Source organism: Phalacrocorax carbo, chromosome 1 (assembly GCF_963921805.1).
Source record: "Phalacrocorax carbo chromosome 1, bPhaCar2.1, whole genome shotgun sequence".
NCBI lineage: Eukaryota > Metazoa > Chordata > Aves > Suliformes > Phalacrocoracidae > Phalacrocorax > Phalacrocorax carbo.
This window is the reverse complement of record NC_087513.1, coordinates 100,904,311-100,926,240: the sequence shown is the minus strand read 5'-3', so window position 1 is coordinate 100,926,240 and position 21,930 is coordinate 100,904,311. Positions and strand designations below refer to the sequence as shown.

General features: G+C 38.4%; 1 protein-coding gene across 5 annotated transcripts in view; it reads left to right on the top strand.

Moving 5' to 3' along the window:
• The window catches only part of DCAF6 (DDB1 and CUL4 associated factor 6), an 88,765-nt gene extending 72,107 nt beyond the window's left edge, over window positions 1–16,658 (top strand). For all 5 annotated transcript variants that reach the window (XM_064468876.1, XM_064468901.1, XM_064468895.1 and 2 more), the window contains 5 exons: window positions 5,179–5,317; window positions 10,165–10,321; window positions 11,871–11,959; window positions 14,518–14,623; window positions 16,217–16,658. In XM_064468876.1, coding sequence (XP_064324946.1) covers window positions 5,179–5,317; window positions 10,165–10,321; window positions 11,871–11,959; window positions 14,518–14,623; window positions 16,217–16,281 — 556 coding nt within the window. In that variant the 3' untranslated portion in view covers window positions 16,282–16,658. The remainder of the gene's footprint in view (window positions 1–5,178; window positions 5,318–10,164; window positions 10,322–11,870; window positions 11,960–14,517; window positions 14,624–16,216) is intronic.
• Window positions 16,659–21,930: the final 5,272 nt, after the last annotated feature.

Here is a 21,930-nt window from a genome sequence, read left to right as displayed (position 1 = left end):
ATTGATTGTGTTGGAAGGCTGGGAAATGACTTAGGAGTGTGTTACAGTAAACATTTTCTTTTTATATGATCAGCAGTGAAATAACATGAGCTTTAGGATAAAGTCAGTGTGCTGTTCACATGATGATTTTGCCCTTGTTTTTGAACTATCTTAATGCTTGAAATTTGACAGCAGTGGAGAATCTCTTCCATAGGTTCAGAGGCTTCTGAAGGAACTGTTTGAAGGAACTATTCTGAAGGAATTATTTGGTAATTAAAAACAGAAATATAATTAAATCTTGATATTTAGAAAAGGGATCTATTTTACTGTGGTGGTTGTGGGTTAACCCCAGCAGGCAGCTCAGCCCCACACAGCTGCTCACTCACTCTCCCCCAGTGGGATGGGAGAGAAAATCAGAAGGGTGAAATAGTGAGAGAACTAGTGAGTTGAGGTAAAGACCAGTACCATGGCTTATTAATGAGTCACCTTCCTGAGCTGGATTTTACTTTGGTGGTGATAGCCAGCTTGTTAAGACACATGGTTGGAATTCTTGGGCAGGAGCGTTGTAGCTGTCAGGTGGATTCCTCTACATGTCAGTGAAGAAATGATTGTAAGGCATCAGAGAAATAGGTTCTAAATTAATGGTTATAAGCTTTAGGTTCCCTTCAGTTGTCTTGGGTAGGAAAATAGTTCAAATGAGAAGAGGGCAACAAGGGTGGGGGAAGTCTTAACTTGAAAGTGCAGAAGAAAAGGAACAAGGGTTTCTGGTATTTAGCAAAAAGAGACAGTGTTTGTCTATGTGTAAGTATATCTGGAAACTTATAAAGTGAAAAAAATCCTTAATACTGGAGGAATCAATACCAAGCTCAATACTCAATACAAAGCTGAGACAAGAGGGGTGGAAAAAGGAAGCAACTGAGCTTTACAGCCAACTGCTGCAGCCTAGCTCAGGAGACGATTGGTCTGCGATGATGGTGTTTGGAGAAGCAGGGTTATCTAGGGTACCAGATTAATTTTATGGCAGCCAGTACATCTGGACCTCTAGTGGAACAAAGTTTGCAGCAGAATTCCTGTAGATTGTTTACAGATTCAGTTGATGGATAATTTTTCATTTTCCCCCTCTTTTGAAAAAGATACCATTAATTTTGACTGTCTCTCTTCGAACTAGTAGATGAGCATAGCTGCTTTAAAACATGCAGGGCTAGTTAGCCAGAAATTGAGTAACATAGATTGGGAACTGAGGTCTGTGGTTCTCTTTCTCTCTCCCCCCTCCTCCCTCCCTCTCCCCCTCCCTGCCTCACAAAAAAAAAAAAAAAAAAAGAGTAATATGGCACATGGTGCTTTAAGAAACAAACTAGTTATTTAATTGTGCAAATTGCATACATTTGCATTTTTAAAAATCCTTATTACACTTCAGAATTTCTAAACTTACAGAAAATGCCCTATGTGACAATTTTTTTCTTTTTTTTTTTTGCTTAACTTACATGTTTACTTTTCTATTTCTGTCTCTGTAATACATAGCTATGGATCAGTCTGCATCCCAGGGTTTTTGTGATTTGGTTTTTTTTGTTTGTTTGTTTTTCTTTTGAACCTATGTTTAAGTGAAAGAATATAATGGCTTCACTTTAAAATGCATATTCCACCCATCTAGGGCTTCATTTATACAGGCTTTTGATAATTGATGTTTACAGCAATCAGCTTCAAACCTGGCTGATCATAAGGGGAAAAGTTGTGCTGTGGTTCATGTCTATATTCTTACTTTTGTAAGTTATATTTAAAAATTACACATTTCCACAAGGCACATTCCACTGAAATAATGGAAGTACCATACATCATCTTGGGCTCAGTCTTATGAAGACTACACACATCAACTGTATTGTAAGATACTGCGCTAAGGTACCACAACATTTGGCAAAACATACTTAAGGCTTTATACCTGCAGACCAGACAGTAGTGCCAAATTATTCTGAAGTCAGAGAACTACCTACAGTATAAGGGCATAACTAAAACAAAAGTTCCGTTTCATTGGCTTTACAAGACCTAACATTTTCTGTACCATAAAATTAACAACATTAATCTATATCCAACATTTCTCAGGCATCTTCATTATTTGATGCCTGAATGTGGATACATAATACAACAGTATCAGTTGATGGAGCTACTCAAGGAGTGCTGACACAATGTGCGTAAATTTCATTATCTGACATTTTGTGCTTGGACGAGTACACAGTTTTCAAGGGAAGCAGCAACTCACAGTCAGGCCTAGTTTAGGCTGAACTTCAGAACAGTATGAATTGCACAGCGCGCTTCTGTATCTGCTGATGCTCCAAGTGATTAGGCTACTAAGTGTATGTTGGCACAGACAGGAATTGCTTATCACAGATACAAATGAAAATTAAAAAGCCACAAAACCAGATATGTTGGGTTTTTTTAAATTGTGTTGTGTGTGTGTGTGTGACTTAACCTATAGAAAATTTGTAGCTGTGGAAAAGTAATACCTCTCAGAGAGAATCCTTTTTTCTGTAATGTTCTTTATTCTGAAATGTCATTAGATTGAGCTCATATTTATCTTTGCTGGAGAAGACTTGCCTCTGCCAGGCTCCTGCTTTTAGCAGTATGTTACTAGAGTGCCCAGTAACAGTATCACAGTTATAGCCATGTGTGCTTGGCTGCAGTTCTCCCTGTTGAAGGGAATCATCGACTTTACAATATAACTAAATATCAATCCATTCATGCCTTTTAAAATAAGACCCAAAATCAGGATTTAAAATTTAGAGCTGAATTTATTTGAAAGGGTTTTTACCAAAAGTTGCTTCTGTGCTTCTGCTTTTATTTAAAAATGCATGATTCTGACTGCTGAATAGTCTGGAGGTTTTTTTGTCTGCATCCAAGCCTGGGGGGGATTTAGAGGAGGAGATTCATTTTTCTACAGATGCTAAGATGAAAAACAATGCAAGAAACTACTTTGGGTTACCAATTAGCTAGTTTAATAACATCTTCTAATCCCAGGATTTGTTACTGCTATCTAGAAAGTAACCCTTCTGAAAGAGCTAGACAAGTCTACTGCTTTGTCAGTCCTAATGATGTTTAACTTCTCAGCTTTGTCACTGCACATCTTTTATCAATTAATTTATGTGGGTAAATGCACCGAAAATACAAGTAGCAATCCTAGTAAGTGATAGGTGTAAGGCTAGCAGGTGTGCTTCTGAAACCAAAAGGGTCTTACAGTGCTGAAGAGCTGTGTGTGCTGTTTCCAAAGCTGTGTGACCGCTGGTGGAGTTGGTAGCAGAGTAGTTGTTATTACATGAAGTTTGCTTTTACTTTCTCACACAAACCCCATGTTTTTTAAAAACAAGTACCAAAAAAAATGTACAAACAATTGTTTAAAGTTTCTAAGTGTTTTTTGTAGCCTATCGTATACATCACACCCTTCTTTGTCCTTCACATAGAATTAAACTGGTGAGGAGAATAATTCTGTGATCTTTAAAGCACAGAAGATAAAGCACATGGGCTTCTTTTTTATTCCCTCCATTGTATGAAGATTTTGTGAAAAGCCATCTTCTTAAATCTGTTGAAGATTAAAATTGAGGCTCCATATATTACAAGGACTAACTCACAAATACAGTATAGTTATTTAGTGTAGTGAAGGGAGGAGGAAATAGAAAATTGCCTAGATATGAGATTTTGAGGGGAGAGAAAACTCTCTCAAAGCAAGTAGTAGTCGTCTATTTTTTCTGGGATTGTTTGCTAGACAAACTTCTAAGAAATGTGTTATAATAAATAGTCCACTGTTAAGTAGATCAGTTGACTAGTACTTACAAATCTCTTCTAGTTTCCATAATGAATAAGTATAAAAATACCTTTTAAAAGCTTTGCTGTATTAGATATGTCTTAGTATGAGAGTTTGTGGGTTTTTAAGGGGTTTTCTTTGTTTGTTTTAAAATCTGTATTAGTGACTCATTACTTGCATTAATTTTCCTTCTTTGCCTAGCTGTAGGATAACACTTGCTTTACCTTAATTCTTTTGGTCCAACTTTCTCCTATGACAAAAATGAAACAATAATCGAAGCAGACCTCTGGCTGAGAGGATGAATTATGAGATAGATCTGGTGGGGTTCTTTCTGGAAAAAAGGACTCGTTGGTAGAGTCTCCAGGATCAGTGACTAAAACACCATACCACATTACTTGTGGACAAATTCAGGTTACTAGCTTTCTGGTAGCAGTGTACTGAGATTGCAAATATATTCAGTTCTGGCTCAATTTACTTTTCAGGATCATATAAATTCCTGTAATACTTTGACTCCTTGCATTCTGCTAAAATCTGTACCTGCTCCTTCTTGAGAGTGACGTTTCCCTTGGTCTGTGTTCAGGACCTCAAAGCTAATAGCAACCCTGATATGGAATAAAAGAAGAGAAAGAGTTAGGTGCAGGTGCTGGGATGTGACAGTTTGGTTATAGCTGGAATTATGGGGATCTGCAAACTGAAGAGCTAAACATGAAAAAATTTGGCACCAGGGTATTTTCACAGATTAATCAAAAAGTAGATTCCTGGAATTAAACATTTACCCCCAAAAAATTACATAATTTAGCTATTTTTTTCTCTGGTATTCTAGGAAATCTTCAGCTGTATCCCTCACTGCTAACGTGACACTTCTACAATAATTGATCTCACATCATGGCTTGCCTTAGCAGGAGCTTTTTTAAAAGCTGTCAATATCTCGAGTCTTGTCATACAGAATAGTGAAGAGAAATACATTTAATGAAATTTTGGGGAAAAACCAAATCACACTGGAAAGTCCACTAGATCCTTAATAACATTTTAAATTTTAAAAGCTTCTGTTTTGGCATAGGTTTTTCACTTCAGAATTTTGCTACCTCATTATGGGTGGAGAATATCTTTACCATTGACGAATAAAATAGCATGTGAATTTTGCCAACAGCTGAGGTTTGTTCTTCAGAGAGGGAATAAAATGTTGCATCACTTGACATTCCACTGTCTTGCATGCTATTCTTGTTATAAGCCAGGATGGAAAAAATTAAAGTCTGTAATTTTACATTTGGGATAATGTTGATGTCTGTTCCAAACTTATGAAGAGTGTGTTTGAGTGTCTAATTATTATTTTATAGTCCTTTTTGAGAGCCCATTTCAGTGTTTAGAGATGGACTTTCAGTAGTGTTCTCTTTGTCTGCAATTTATAGACGATCTGCTGTTGCCCGCATTCAGGAGCTCTTCAGAAGGAGGAAAGAAAGAAAAGAAATGGAAGAACTGGAAACGCTGAATATTAGACGTCCTTTAATAAAGATGGTTTATAAAGGTCATCGGAACTCCCGAACAATGGTACAAAGTCTTTGTCTGTTTTGGGAACTGTGGATATTTTATGGACTGAATCAGTGTCCCTGCCACATTGATAATGCTTGCTAAAAAGGATAGTGTGGTGTATTGTAAGCACTTTTTCTTGTATATGCAGTTGGAAGCCATATAATTTGCTCTAAATGAAAATTAAAATTAGTGTGACTTGTGTGTCACCATGTTAGGCATTTAAGTTTTCTTGAGTTTAAGACTCTCTCCCCTTAACTTCATTTGAAATCTTGGGTATTTTTGCTTAACTTCTTTTTTTTTTTGTTTTGCCTGTCAGCTTAAGTGGTATAAAATGCACCTATCTTCAAGATTATTATTTAATCCTCACTTTCTCTTCCAAGCTTTTCAAAAGTAAAGATTAAGTAATAATTTTTAACACCTTGAAGGGAAAGTGAGGATTAAATAATTATTTTTAAGAGCTTTGACATCTCTGAATTAAAAAAAAAAAAAGAAATAATGCCAGTAATTAAATCATAATCTAACTACTAGATACTCTCTCTTTTTCATACAAAATACTGTATTTTAAGAAAAAAGTTGTTGCTCAGTTTGTAAAGCAGTGGTGCATGAGAAACAAAGGCTGGTTTCCTTGCCTTTTTTTTTTTAACAGTATTTTGAAGATGTGAAATTCTGAGTATTAGGTGGTATTTTGTAGGAGTAGCAGGTGTATTATTTTGCAGATGATCTGAGGTGTAGTTCTTCTACCTCCAGAAGCAATTTTCTAGAGTTTGTGTGAATGGCTTTAATTACGCTGAGGGGGAAATGCTTCAGCAAACGCACGTTTCGGTCTACATAAGCAACAAGGCTTAGAATAAACTTTGATTAATGACAAGGACTTTTGCACTGTATTTCAGAAATTAATTTTAATTGCTCAAAACCCCATTAGTTTAAAAGTCATAGCATCCAGCACTTTGTAGGCGATATTAAAACTAAGCTTGCCTCAGTGATCCTAATTCAGTCTCCATCTGCATATGTCTTATTACACAGATCGTTTCACAGCATTGTTGTTTGGTTTTTTGGGGATGTGGGTTGGTGGTTTTGCTTTTGTTTCACGTGGGCACCTATGATGAGGAATGCACACAATGGAAGATGATGTAATTTCCCTGCTGGTTTCTATGGGTAGGAAACTTAATTTAAATTATTTTTTTGATTGATACCCTCTTTCCTGAAGGGCAAGGGCTGATGGTATTTCCCTTTTAAATTTGTGAAGGAGACAGCTTAGAGAGGTCGTTTCCTATACACCTGAGCAGCCCAGGGATAAAGTTGTCAATTACATGAACATGAGCTATTTTCATACATACAAAAGGCGAGTGAATTAAGGTGATACAGGCAAATTGAGTAATTCTGGTACTTTCTTACTTTTCAGAACTTTATTTGGCAGTCTTACAATTTTTCAATAAGCATATTTTAAGTGTGATTCTTATACGGTCAGAAAGCCAAAGATAAGTAACATTCTTCTGCTGTTTCCTTTCCCCATTGGCAGGGTTGGAACATTTTTAGGTCCAGCACACAGATCCCTGCCATATAAACACTTGAATGATATCATTAGAGTACTGGGTGTTACTGGTTTTTCATTAAACAGACCTGAAAGTATGGCAGCGGGGGGGGTGAGGTGGTAGTGGAATGATGAGGGGGTGGGATTTCTTGTTTCTCTTTTATCTCTTGGAGGAAAAAAATGCTCTTGTGAGCCTCAAATACCCTTCTTCAAAATTTGTCTTTTGCCATGTGCCTTCAGTTCTGTGTCTTTCCTGTCTCCTTCCTCACTATTTTTCCCTCCAGTCCTCGACTTATCTCTTTTCATATATATGCCATCCTTCCTCTATTCCACTCACCCCAAGGCCAGAGTCCCCCTTTTAAAATATTGACTTTAAAGAAACTTTTCTTCAATAGAGCATCTGTGTGTACCTAATAAATGGGATAAGATGTATATGCATACAGTAGAACTGAGTGTGTATATGAGTTTTTGAAAACAAAATTTTAAAATGTGAACTTCAATTCTGTTGATTTATGTGGTGCTAAAATGAGTTTTATGAATATTAGAAGTGTAAAATCAGCGGTTAAGAAAATACAAAGGAAGGAGGAAGAAGTCATAATTGAGAATTAAAATATAAAGTTATTTATTATTGGAGATAATTTAGATGTACTTCTAACAGGATAATGAAAAATATGTATTAAGAGGAGCTATAAGACAAAAGCTGCCAAAAGATGAATATATTGGCAACACATCTTTCATACAGAAACCAGGAATGCAGTTTCTCTGGCTTATTTTTAGACATCAGGATGATTTTATTGCACTGACTGGAATCATTGGTACATATTCTATAGACAAAGATCTAGCAAGCCTGAAATTTAAAACTGGATATACTTATGCTGGAAATAAAGTATATATTTTTAACAGTGGTAAGGGCTCAGCTTACTAATATGGTTCTTTATCATGGTGATTTTTAAATCAAGAAAGTTGGGGCAAAGCACAGGGTGAGACAGTGTCTCTGTCCTTTTCTTCAGTGCATTTTCTGCAAAAACTATGCAGAAAGAAAGATGAGGATGCAGGCACTGTCCTCTTTAGAGCTTTATTATGACGTGTACCTGGAAAATAATTCCATAGTAGGATTCCATGTAAATGGTCTCAAACTCAAAGCTCTGTCCCTTGTTCTGGAGACATTCTTAAATACCAAAAATGAGGTAATTATTTTATGCTCACCTTCAAACACTGGACATTGTCTGTGTGAAGTCTGAAAGCTGCTGCATAGGAAACTTCCGTTTCCATAGGTATCTCTTTTGCCCAGGGTCAATTGTCAAGTTAGAGTTTGTAAGAGGCACTGGTAACTGTTCAAAGTATAATCTTGCGTGTAGGATTACATTTTTAACTTCCAGCCTCGTTTCTCCAGCACAAATATCAGACTGTTGTGGAGCTTTCTGTTCACACCTTGTGATTGAGTTTTGACTGTTCTTGAAGCAATGTCCCTCCTCCCTCTGCCCCCCACATCTAACCTCTCACCCTACAGATGATGTAGGACAGCGATGGAGAAAGATACTGCTGTCTAGCCTGTTCCTATTTTTAAAAGTTTAACAATAGTTACTTTGATGTCCCAGTCTGAGTGAAATCAGAAGTGATTTCTGGAGAAGATTCTAATAACTAGTGAAGGAAATGACCCATTCTTGTTTGCTCCGACTAATTGTTTGGCTTTGGTTTACATCTTTTTAGGAAGGGAGGGCAAGGGAGGCCTTGGCATGGAAAGGTTATTCTACATTTAACAAACGTAATACTTGTTTTTTGAAAAAAAATACTCTAGGGTGGCTTTTTTTGGCCCAGAAATTGAATAAGCCACATTCTTTCAGGCTGTAATCATATGGGTGTCTTGAATGTAACAGGTGTAGAATAATATCAACATTGTATTTCAAGGAAATGGATATCTGATACCACTGCCACTTTTTCCTGGCCTGCAATTTCTTTGTCATTTACATGACCATTTTCATTGTAACATTACTCTGTTTCATAGGACAGGCTGCTTCAGCTGTCTTCAGTTGCAAAACTCATGAGACTGCAGATCTATCTCATGGAGTCTGGGTTTTCCCACTGAGTTAGTAAATATACAATTAAATAATACAGCATTTACTACACAAGTAATTATTTATAAATAAATAATGTTTAAGAAATAAAAACAGTATAGTCTAATAGAAATAATAAATATAGGGATCCATACAAAAATATAACTAATATGCATAAATTATTATCAGATAATACATTATTCTTAGTCCGATGACACTACCATGTTTTGGAGAGAGGGATGGGAACAAAGAGAAGAAGAAAGTTCTTACTTGTCTTCCAAAGACTTTTTCGAGTCAAGTGCAGGCCAAGCTAGCTGTCTTGTCATTGACTGTATCTGCCATTTTCTTTAATTCTCAGAATCAGGGAAAAAGATAGTCCACTCATTTTGAGGGTAGAGATGGTCACTTCATTAGGAAAGTGTTCTCAGCGTTGTTAGCAAATGCATATTCAGAATGATGATGCAGATGAGCCATGAATACTTATGGAGGTTAAGGCATTTAAATACCTACTGAATTACAGCACTTCATCTATTTCCCTTTCCTTGTGTGATGTAATAAACCGTTATATAGTGTACTAGCCTGAAGCGTGAGCATACTGTTCCCTAGAACCCCTCTTTTCCTTTTCTCCAGAGGATGTTGTTCCTCTGTTCATTACATGGAGAGAAGGAGCAGTGGCTGTGCCTTGATGACAGGGGAAGAAAGACAGAATGTGACAGGAAGCCTTTGCCGTCCCTGCCTTTGCTGTCTCTGCGGCAGTCCCCCTGCTTCAGGGGGAGCCTTCCCCCTCAGCCTCCTTTAGCGCTGCCAGAGCTTCCTGGAGAAGATGCCAGGAGGGGACAGCCCAAGTGCACGCTGTCGCATCGCTCCACTGGCTGTGAGGCACGGCAACAAACTATACAGCTGTGGTGAGAGGTGGCTGGTTTTCTGGAAACCTTTTCGGGGACCTTGGATCTTTCTGCAACACCCTTCAGTCACTTTGGAAAGTGACAAATCTGCTGTCACCTTATTTATTTCCAAACTGCTCAGTCCACCCCAACTCCTCTCCTTTTCTTCTGTTAGCAGCCATTTTGCTCTGGAGATCTTTAACCCTCTGAATTTTGGGGTGTTTTTGATAATTTTTCTTTGAAGAAAATCTAAAGGAAACATTTCATGTGGTTTCTGCATTTGCAGAGTTCTTACTTCATTCAGAAGGAGTGTTATTGCAGAAATGGGAGTATACTCTTTCATGTGCTTTCCAGGCTAGTCTTATAAAGTAATTGTTGTTTTCCTTTCTACCGCAGATAAAGGAAGCCAATTTTTGGGGATCTAACTTTGTCATGAGTGGTTCAGACTGTGGCCATATTTTTATATGGGATCGACACACTGCTGAACATCTCATGCTGCTGGAAGCTGATAATCATGTGGTGAACTGTCTTCAGCCTCATCCATTTGACCCAAGTAAGATGATCATTTTTCACAGTCTGCATGTTCAGGTTATCTGTAGTAAAGCATTTTAAAGGTCAGTCTTAAATTCTTTGCTTCATAGATCACTGTAATGCTTAATAAATGATAAATGATTGGGTTTTCTTTCCCCCATGTAAATTAGATAATATTACTTTTAATTTTGTCTTTTACTAATGACCTTTGGCCCTCAAAACCCTCCTTACCCAATAATGTCTTGGAACGAAAACGTTACTGACATAGTATTTATAGAAAGTTAGGATGTATTAAGAAGAATCTCCATTTCCTGCTCCCCTCAATACACTAAATGTTTTCCATGACACTGATGAGGGAAGCATGAGGTCATTGAAATGCCAGCAACAGTCTGGGAATTGATGTTGGAATCTGGTCTCTACTTGGCTCTGTTCAAAAAATTGAGTGAAGTGGCATCTCAGCCTCGCTGGCTTTGTTAGATCAAAAGAATGAATAAAATTAATAGAAGTTCTATTAATGTGTATTTAGGGGAAAATATAGAAAAGATGGACCAAAGTAGTAGAAGGAATCATGCGTCGTCTGCCATGTAGATGTAAAATCCGATCCAATCTGCAGCTACTGACACAGTCAAAGAAAGTATTTATGTTATTTCTTTTTTCATAGATTACATGGCTGTAGAGTAACAGTCAGCTGTAAATAAATAAGCAAAGAAAGTTATAATAATACCAGAAGAGGCTGAGATTTTTTCAGACAGTTTGTGGAAGCGTGGAATACTGCCCTACATTGGATAAGCCTTGAACTTTTCAATGTTCAATTGAAATTTTGTTCCTGTACATGTTTGGTGTGTGTGGCTAGGTTGGACACTTCTTTTGGAAGCACCTTTCAAAACGCCCTGCAGTTTTACTGATTTCTTGATGGAGTGCAACTGTCTCCCTGTCCCACACTGAAAATGTAATGAAGAGGTCGTCCTCCTTTTAGGACAGTTAATCTTGTACAGATCTTTCTATGGAGGCTTCTTCCTCATGGTGGTCTTGAGCAATGATCTACAGAATGTTCTGCAGCTTTGTTTTCCATATTTTAACAAGTGTTTATAAGGGCATCCATTGCTTCTTTATACCTGAATATAAAATAAATTTACATGAAATACACTGAAATTATCAAATGTCAGAATATGTTTTAAATTATCTGGCTTCTGTCTTTGTATCTGGGTCTATAAATCCTAAGACTTTGTTATTAATGCATCTACTTATCAGGCTGTCAGCAGAAACATATTAGTGGCTGGATTTGTTCTTCCTTTCTGCTCCTATCTTATGTATATCCTGGTGCATTTTATTTTTAAAAAGTAGGCTTTTGATCGTTGCATGTGTGTTCTTTATATATATATGTATTAAAAACACAATCTAGCTCAGATCTTGTATGTAGACTTAGTAATTACATAGCTGTATGTTCAGCATAGGAACAGACATTTGCAAGTAAATGCTTCAAATGAAGTATCTTTCTTCAGCTCCAGTTAAGTGCTGAAAATACTGGCAAAGACATAACACATTTAGTTTACAATTACTCTTACTTCTAGTTCTGGCCTCTTCGGGTATTGATTATGATATAAAAATTTGGTCACCATTGGAAGAATCCAAGATTTTTAACAGAAAACTTGCAGATGAGGTAAGAACCTTTTCTCCTTTTTCACAGTAATGTTGCATCTTCCAGTTCTATAAAAGCCTTTGGTGCAAATTACTGATACTGAATTGAGAGAGTTATTTAGTGTTCAACAAATGAGCTACAAATAAAAAGCTGCCCTTTATAACAGCTACCTTTCCTGTCACTGGCAGCACAGGGAGGTACTTTGTGTTTCATCAACTCTCCTAGAAATTATATGATATGGTATTAGTACATGAAAGAAGTTGGAAAAAGTATGAACAGTTAGATATAAAAGGAACACTGGCAGGAATTAGAAATTAAGGTAGTGGTTGTTTTTAAACAAAGAAATTAACTGAAGGAAATACAGCGATATACGGAAGAACAGGGAACGCAAAAATCAGTTCGCTTAAATATTCTGTGGCATAAAAGGGAATTAAGGTTAAGATTGGAAATCGGGAGCTTCATGGCATAAAGCAAACATTGCAAGCCCCATCAGTTACAAAAGTCTGTATGTAAAGTTATGTAACACGTTGTTTTCATACCCCCAAAGCAATAACAATGTTATAGCAACCGGCCTGTGGTGATCATATAGTTGACTGCAGAATAATCACACTTCAGTGATTTATCTAATGTTTTAATACATTTTTAATGTGTTTTTCTATACGTAATATTTTATGGCAAATTTGGTTGTGGAGTGGTTTGAGGTTGTTTTGTGCAAATGTAGTAGCCTCTTTTTAAATTATTATTACTTCTCCGTATTTGTGCTATATATACTTAAAACAAACAGAAACCCACAACCCTTAGCCACCTGCCTCGCCATTCCCCTAGAAAAACCCAAACCATCCACTTGTGATTTTTGAACCTTTCCCATTATTTTAGCAGAAGTAACACTGGTTGATGTGACACTTCTGCGTATATTATGATTTTAATCTATTGTGTGTTTTGGAGCCTTCAGGGTTCAGAAATACGGCTAAATATAAATGTGTCTTAAAAGTAATCATTGTACTGATGCTTTTGTCACTTAATTTTAAATAATAACAAATTATTTAGAGATTTAAATATTTTTTTATTTAATTAAAAAAAAAATGTAGAACTTACAGAAAATTTGACCACAACATGGTTTGTAATTTTACATGGTTTTTTGCCTTTTTTTTAAAACTTAATCCCCATATTGAAATACCTATGTAGAGGACAACACAGGTATATAGGGATCAATTTCACCATGTTAAGTTTGGCTAGAATAACTGTCCAAGAGACCTGAACTGAATTTTCCATAGAAGGGGAGGTCTAGGGAGGAAGCACTGTGTTCGGGGAGAGTTCAATATCAGTATAGAACTGTATTTACAGCTAGAAGAGGCCATAATCTTAGTGAATGGGAAAAGACAGCAGGGATGGGAACAAACCTCTGAATAGAGAAAAAGCATGCAAAGCAGGCTGTCACAGGGGTGTTACTGATGATTCCCTGGAGAAATTGGAGGTGAAGGAGGAAGAAAGTGGCAGCCTGCTGTCATCTTGGTTTGCTTCATTTAGGGAGTGATCAGCTGTGCAAAGTTCCTGGTAAACAGATGAGAACGACAGAAAAGAGATGCTTTGATTTGGCTAGGAGAAGGCCACTGCAGACATTTGCAAGAATGTGTTTCTCACAAGAGGAACAGGCTTGAGAAGGCATCTCGGGGGGGAAAGAGACACGGATTATTTTCCTGCCTTACAGCAGCCGATCTGGGAGGAAAGACTGAGTAATGGTCAAAACTTGTCTCCACCTAAAGAAATTTTTTATGTTAGTGCTAAGGTAGAACTTAGTGCTAGTAGAAAGTTACTGCTTATAACGTAGTCTGAAAGCTGAGAGACAAGCTAAGGTGTGGGATTAGAACTTAGTGGCAAAGCGAGAAGGATGGCAAGGGAGTACCACAAGGAAGGAAAGAGGCAAGAGAGCTGAAAGTATTCATTAGTGATTTTTTTTTTTTTTCTTGAAACTAAGACAGTAGGAGCTGGCTCTTTGAAGTCATTTAGAGGCAAGCTATAGATCTGTTTAGAAAGAATTATGGAGCTGAAGAATGTTCCTGAACTGGGACAGAATAATTGCTTGTGTTCCCTGGATTTTCTCCAAAAGTTTCAAGCAGCATGAAGGTAGGAGTATAGGGTAACCTCATCTCTTTTCCTTCCCACATTCCTGGCCAGCGCTGGTGCTAGCGCTTTGTTCTCTACGAGAGTTGCCATCTGTAACAGCACTTTCTCTCACCATTCCTCCTTACTTTGTGCAAGATCTCATTTCCAAAAGTTTTTCTCAGTTGCTTATCTTAGTATCTACCGTGCGTGTGGACAACAGAATGATGATCTTACTAGAATACTGTTTAGACAGACAATTAGATATCTGTAGGCAGAGTCCACTGCCTGACTTTTCTTACCACATGCGACTGGTATAACAGTTTTTGATGGTAATCATTAAAATATTGCTCCCTGATTGTAATTTTGGACTCTGTAAATGCCTTTTGCAGAGGAACTTTGTATCTTCAAACTAATATTGATGCAGTACAATTTTGTGTTTATTTTTGATGCTGTTTTTTCCCCTTCCCTGCCTGCAGGTTATAACACGTAATGAATTAATGCTGGAAGAGACCAGAAACACTATTACTGTTCCAGCTTCTTTTATGTTACGAATGTTGGCTTCGTTGAATCATATAAGAGCAGGTGAGATTCTGAAGAGCTCGCCCACCACATTGGCCTATGAAATAGCAGATGGATTGGGGAACCATCGAGATCTTCAGCCATTTGTGGCTGCACTTGGGGTTGGTGAGGAGATTCAAGGGTTGTTCAAGGGTCTCTTAATATCAGTACTTAGGAATTACTTCTTTAGTGTGAGATTTGCAATGTTTTTGCTGCTGTTATTTTTTACCTCAAAACAAAGAGCAAAGAAAGAGCAATGTGTATTTTTAGATGTTACCATACTATCCATCCTGAAATAGTTCATTTTTAATGTAGTACTAATTAGATGTTGAAAAAATACTCGCTTTTCTAAGGAATTATCTTTAAGGTGAGCGCCGTGTGATGGCAAAGCTATTGGGGATGACTGGAATGGGTTGTAAGATAAACTGACTTTCATTGTGGGCTTGGAATTGTCTGGGAATGAAGGAGGGTGTGAAGATACCGGACTGTGGGAGATATTAATGAGGCTGCTGGCAGCTTTTCCTTGGGGCAGCAGGTACTAGGATGTCCCTTCAACGAAGGGGGCTGAAACTGGTGATATTGAGGGGTTGCATGAAAAACATTGTCGGGACCTGGTGTTCCTGGATGTTAGTGCTGAAGAAGCTGACTGCAGTGGGTTCATACTGAACATGTAGGACAATGGAGGGAATCATACTGGGCAGGAAGCAAGGAGACAAAGTTTTGGGAGGCTGGTATGATGTGTGGGGTGGAAACCTAACAGGACTTTAGATATTGAGTATGGGGACTCCGGCACTGGCTGAGAAGAGCAGTGGACTTACAGTGATGAGGAAGGAGGGGAGCTCTGCCTGGCAGCAGCTTCTGCTCCTCTTTCATCTCTTGCCGATCTGTGGGAATTAGAGAGCCAGGAGGACGCCACTGTGTCCAGCCCAGTGTGTGCCTCACCATGGCTGTAAGTGAATATATTAGTTTGGTTTTTTCTTCATTTGATATGATATCTTTGGAGGAAAATACTCGAACTGCCCAACACTTGAGTTACAACAGTATCAGTAAAAGTCTGTGTTATGGCTGGGTGGAGCATTTCTTAACCTGACAGTGCATGTTGCTTGAGTGATATGTCTTGAGCCAATTATGTTCTCTCACACACATTTCTGTATTTGCCCTTCTCTAAACATTTACATCAGAAGGTACTTTTTCTCATGTGTATAGTGACAGAGATTCCCTGGTTCTCTGGAGTATACAAATTTCTAACTGCAACTGTTCTAGTTTTTGCTGCTCAGAACAGTGTTTCAATCCCTTGTATTCACCGTCTCTTCTTAATATTACGCTTGCATTCATCTCTCCTGTGCTGACAGCCAGTCAGCAGCTACACGCTTTCTCCTTTTGTACACAAATTTCACTTTGATGTCTGGAAATCCTTTAGGGCTTTTCTCCTGTTCTCCTTTCTTGTGGTAATGTTTCTACCCAATTTCTGCTGCCAGTCCATATGGACTTTCTTCTGCTGTATCACCCACAGCCACGGTGTGTTGGGTAATAGCCCGGGGAGACAGTACACTATAAATATTTACCAAAACCTGAAAACTTCAGAGGTTCTCTTTACTAAATGTCTGTGTCTTACAGATCGATTGGAAGGTGACAGATCAGAAGGATCTGGTCAGGAAAATGAAAATGAAGATGAAGAGTAACGGGCAGTTGTGTGCGAGCACCTAGACGTTAATGGAATTTGTATAAGACATTAATTATATTTTTCCTTACAGAGCTTTAGTGCAATTCTAAGGTATTGCTTTTGGATAACCTAACCTTTTCTTTTTGAATGACTGTGTGCATGACTTGGGGAGAGTGTGCAAGTAAAATAAGCAAAAATGTTTTTAAAATGTTTTGCCATGTATGAGGGGTGCTAGAAGATGCCAAGTGCAATATTTTCCTTAACCTGCAGATGTGGGAGCTTGGATCAGTGTTTTAAAGTAACTTTCATTATAGTAAAAACGTTGGTTCAAATAAATTTCTATACCTGCTGTTTGCATGTTTGTTGCTTTCTAATTAAAAGATTTGGTTGTTTTAAGTAGTTTCATGGTTTTTCTTTGTGCACCCATTGATATTTTTTTTTCACCTTGTAGCTATAACCCCATTACTGCCTTCATTTGCAGTAATGAAGGCAGTAATGTTACAATGTTTGTGAAGTGACAAATACAACTATTTCTTACAGTGAGCGCTGGGATTCTCTGACTTTGAGACCCCATGCCTATTGGTTCTTGCATTTCCATGGGCATAACCCACAGATAGACATGCAAAATTGTCTCTCCATCAGTCTTACTAGAGTGCCACTTCACATTCTCCATGCTTAACAGTGCTGGTGAAACAGTTGTTGCACTAAAAGATCCATGAGTATTAGTTCTTTGCAACGACGGCAGATATATCTCAATTTCCATTGGATTTAGAAGAGAGAAAATGGAGTGCGAAGGAACATGAATTTGAAAATTCCTGTGCATTATTTCCTAGGAGTAATTATTTGGAAAGGAGGGCAGTTCAGTCCATGTAACAGGCTCTCCCCTTTCACCATACGTTTTTGGACGGCAATGGGGAAGAGGAAGTGAAGGAAGGAAAGCGGAGCAGGGAAAAGAGCAGCTTTGCTCAATGGCTGTTCTTGCCAAGGATGGCAGATGCTGAGAGGCTCCATGGAGAATTACAGAATGCCGGGAAGAATTCTAAACCAGGTGGATGAGGGTACTGGCAGCTTCATTACCTGGTTATTATTAAAATATACACTCATCACACAGTCTTCACAAACTTTGCTTACATCAACAAAAAGAGTTCCCCACACCAAATGAAGAATAACATTATCACAGCATACTGATATCCTGGTTCATATAGTGCAGGCAGGCTGAAAGGACTTGGAGAAGGGATAGAAGTCACAGAAATAGAGGGAGATGGGAAAACTAAGACTATTTGAGGAGACTGAGAGGTTTGTGAAGGAGAAGTGGGAATTATATGTAACTGAGCTGGCAGTAACAGTGAAGAGACTTGGGCAAGGGAAGAATAACATGAGGGAAGAGGAAAAATGTGAGGAGATGGATAGGGTGATTGTTTATTATTTCTTTTTTTAAAAAAAGGAGAAGATAGAAAATTACTGAGGAAGAGCAAAGTATAGAAGCTTTGAAAGGGATCCAGTGAAGTGAATTTAGGAAAGGAGAAAATAACTGTGGGGGAGATAAGGTTTTGGAGGCAGAGGGTGCTGGGAAAAACAGAGCGCTCAGAACACTGGAGTGTTGTGAAAGATGAGAAACTTCACACCCATAAGAGATCAGTGCAACAGAGGATGGAAATGTGGTAAGCATCTGAGGACGTATTTACCGTGTACAAGGGAGGGTGAAAGAAGACAACGTAAGTTGGTTAGTGGTTTTTAAGGTATAGAGTGACAGTAATGGCCGATACGGATATTTGTCTTTTGTGGTGCCGCAAGGAGAAGGATTAATTGGCCTTTTTATTGGAGAAGGGAGCAAAACATTAGTTTTTCCCCATGACATGACATTTTGGGCAAGTATTTGTAGACCAGCAAGAAATGAAAGAATATTTCATGATTTTGTGGTACGCCTGTTTGTGGAGGGGGAAACACAGTGGATCTAGACCTATTCAAACCTTGCTGCTCATAGCACTGCACTGAGCAATGTTTTTACTATCAAATGTAAACTAGCCTTGAATTTATATAATAGAACAGAGTACTCCTTTCATCAGATTTTTTTAAAGAACTATACAGTACATATATATAGTGTACTTAGTGTGTGTATATATAAGTAGGGTTGTCTGCTCTACTTTAGCTGTTAGCAGTAAAAGGAATAAAGCCATGTTTCTGTCCTGTGTGGCATCTGTTGCAACAGTGGACCTCTTCCACAGCTAGGGGTCCTGAGCAGTTCTCTGAATGAAATACAATAACACAATGTTTGATACAGGTGTTAGGTCCTCTACAGATGATATTTGAGATGTATTTTCTTCCAAAAAAGAATAACCAGGGTGGTTCTATAGAAGCCTGACTCTCTTTATTTAGAAATTACTAACTTTTGCCTTTTCTCAAGTAGGTATCTGGAGAGGATACCCTTTGTCTTCACTAGAGAGGCTTTATAAATCATCACTGTGGTTGCCTTTGTTTCTAAAAATAAAAAAAGCTGCTTCTGCCACTTTTGCTTTAGTCATAGCAATTGCCAGCAAAGAGCAAAGAACATGAAACAAAAACAACAGTCTTGTTAAATGTCTTTTTTTTCAGAGTTCCCCAATGAGCACATTATTCCTAAAAGGTCTCTTATTTATTGAAAGTCTACGTATTAACTTTAATTCCAGATGCTTAGCTGTGGGTTTACTGATTGAAAGGAGGGTTGAATAAGGGCAAAATTTACTATTTGGAAGATTTTTTCAAACTTCAGTGGAGCTTTTCAAGCAGTTTTTCTAAAACTAAGGTATCCATAGTGTTTGGGGTTGGGTTTTTGGTTTGGGGTTGGGTTGGGTTGGGTTTTTTTAAATCATTTTTTCACAAACATTTAGGTGGCGGGCTATGTCTCAATTCCTAGAACCTTGCAGTAATAGGAGCGGTTGGCAGGAGCAGGAGGGATGCTGGTGTTCAAAAAACTTGTAGATGTGGCACTTCAGGACATGGTTTAGGAGGCACGGTGGTGTTGGGTTGGGGGTTGGACTTGATGACCTTAGAGGTCTTCGACAACCTTAACAATTCTATGATTCTGTATTTCTAGAGTTTGTAGTGGCAAAAGAAAATTTGAAAATGTGCATAGAAGTTAATAAATAAGTAATAAACCAACCCACCAATCCAAAACCTCACAATTTTAGAAGCAAACCTTATGATCCAGGTCTGATTTCAGATTGGGGGTTTTGGGGTGGGTGATGCTGCGGGAGCTCCCTCTAGTGCCGCCATTTGTGCTGCATTGGTAGAAGCAGGCGTCCTGTGTGCAGAAACAACAATCTGGGGATGTGTACTTCACGCTAATTTGATTACTGCCATAGTGATGCAATACTTGAGACCACCATTCTTCCTTTCAAGTAAGCCAATGAGAGGGAAAAGACCAAAAAGCAATAGACCATAATACTCCTTAAGCATCAAATGACCAGCTGATTTAGCTGGCCACTGAAAGACATATCCAAAACCTTTAGTTTAGAATTACAATAGTAACAGCTCAAATCTGATGGATGGGATGGTGAATGAGAATATGGGGAGCACCTTATTTTCCTGCTTTGTGGACTGAAGATTGTACGTACGCTCAAGCTGGTCCTTCTGTCCTGTAACACCTTGCTGTCAATGTTTACATCCCAGGAAGAGCACTTACCTAAAGCAAGAGTTCAGATGTCTTTTAACTCACTTCTGTGAAGGATATTTCTTAAGACCATTGCAAAGATCAAAAGCAACTTCTTTGATGTGTTGCTATGATTCTTAGTAAATAATCTGGTGTCTTGAAGCTTGAGCAGATGGTTGCTGTAGGAAGCAATCTCTTGTTTAAATGTCAAAGATGCTGAGCCTGTTAAAACTGCTGTCTGCTTAAGTTCTAGTTCTTCATGCCTTCCCCTGATGGAGGTAGGACAAGGTTCATTACTGACATCTTGCATCGCCTTTATTGTGAAATTTTCTTACCTAAGCACTAAATAAATGTAGCTTGAATAAAATGTTATGGTAGATTATTGTGTATGTCCCAAGCTCTTTCAGAACATCCCAGAAGATCTTGAGGAAGGAACTGCAGAAGAAAATGTTTAATACAGGTTTCACTGTCCTTGTAGAAGAAAAATAGCTATCAATCATTGAAGTGTGCGTGCACTTGTGTGTAAGGGATGGGAGAATATGCTCAGCGATGCTGCCTCAGAAAGCTGAGTGGTCATGTCTACAAGGTCATTTTTGTATGGAAAGATACCACTGATCCAGGTTCAGTCTCTGAAGCTCAGGCCTATTGCAATGGCCATTCATTAGCAAACCTTGGGAATGCTTCATACTGCACTGTTTCATGGGCCAGACCTGGCAGCACTGTTGAAAAATGAGATGCCAATTAGCACCAGTTAGGTCAAAGCCCATATTCCTCCTGGTTCACAGTCACGCCTCTACGAGAGGCCAACTCTAAAAGCCTCAGATGAAGCACAGAAATTGACACAGAAGGTAGGTGTGAGGTCATCTGCCTTGCCTAAGTAGAGTTTGATTTAGTCTTTGAAATGTGGGGTTAAATAAATTTTATGCCATTTTCATTAATTATAACAAGCCAAAATGCCTTTATCTGTGTAAGCACCCAGTTTGTCTTCTGAGTGACTCTACTCTTGAGTCTGAGGTTTTTTTGAGGGTAATAGATGTTTATTAGTTCTGAAAGTTCCTTTGATTTTATTATTTGCAAATGTTTTGTTCTTTTGGTGAAAACGTTCCATCTTATCTTCTCAGTGCCTTTTAAGAATCATCAGTGCTCCCCTTCTTATTAATTTTCCTTTGCTGGTAGAGCAAACAAGTCCAAAAAACTACTGCTCAAAAAAACACAACAAGGTGATTTGATTGGAAAAACAGGCATATGCTGCTCGTAAAGCAAGCTCCTTTTTTTCTGATCAAGACTCACCATATTGGCCGTGCTTTTTTTTTTTCTTGGGAGGAGGGCTGTATGCTGGTATAATCCATGGAACTTGACAGATTCATTATCCAAGTCAGAACTGATGGCTACTAATTTAGGAAAGTCTCACTTAAGTGAAAAAGCCTCTAAATAGGGTTGTTAATGGGCTTTGTTACTAATTGGAAAACAAATCCAGGGGACCTGCAGCTGTTCTCAAACAGCACTGCAGATATTCTCCTTCCCCTCTGTGGGATGACTCAAAGCTCAGACTCCATTTCCAGTATTTCTGTCCTTGACCTGCCCTTTTAGCCCCATGCAATCTGGCCACGCATAGCTACTATTTTTAGTCCTGGTAAGTAGTGAAAGGAGAGCCAGGAGGGAGGAAGACGGGGTTGTGGGGGTCAGGAGCAAGGCTCTTTTCATTAGCTGGGTGCACTGCCTTTGCCTGGGCAGTGAGGCAAACCAAAGGCAAGTCCCCAAAATCTTTCTAGTTCCTTTATCCCCAATAGCCTCAGAGTCCTCACCTCAGTTCCCTAATTTCTGTCCCTTGGTGAACTGAGGACTCTTCCCCTAAGCAACTTCTCAGATACGGGTGGTGAAGCTTGTGCCAAAAAGATAAAGAACTGCTGTTGTGAATTTTTAACAGCAGTGGCCAGTGCTGTGCCCTAGCTCTTCCCAGGACCCTGCTGCTCTGATGACAAATACAAACAAACCTCCAGTTCTGTAACTTTTGGGGGAATTCATGTGTCCACCTCAGGT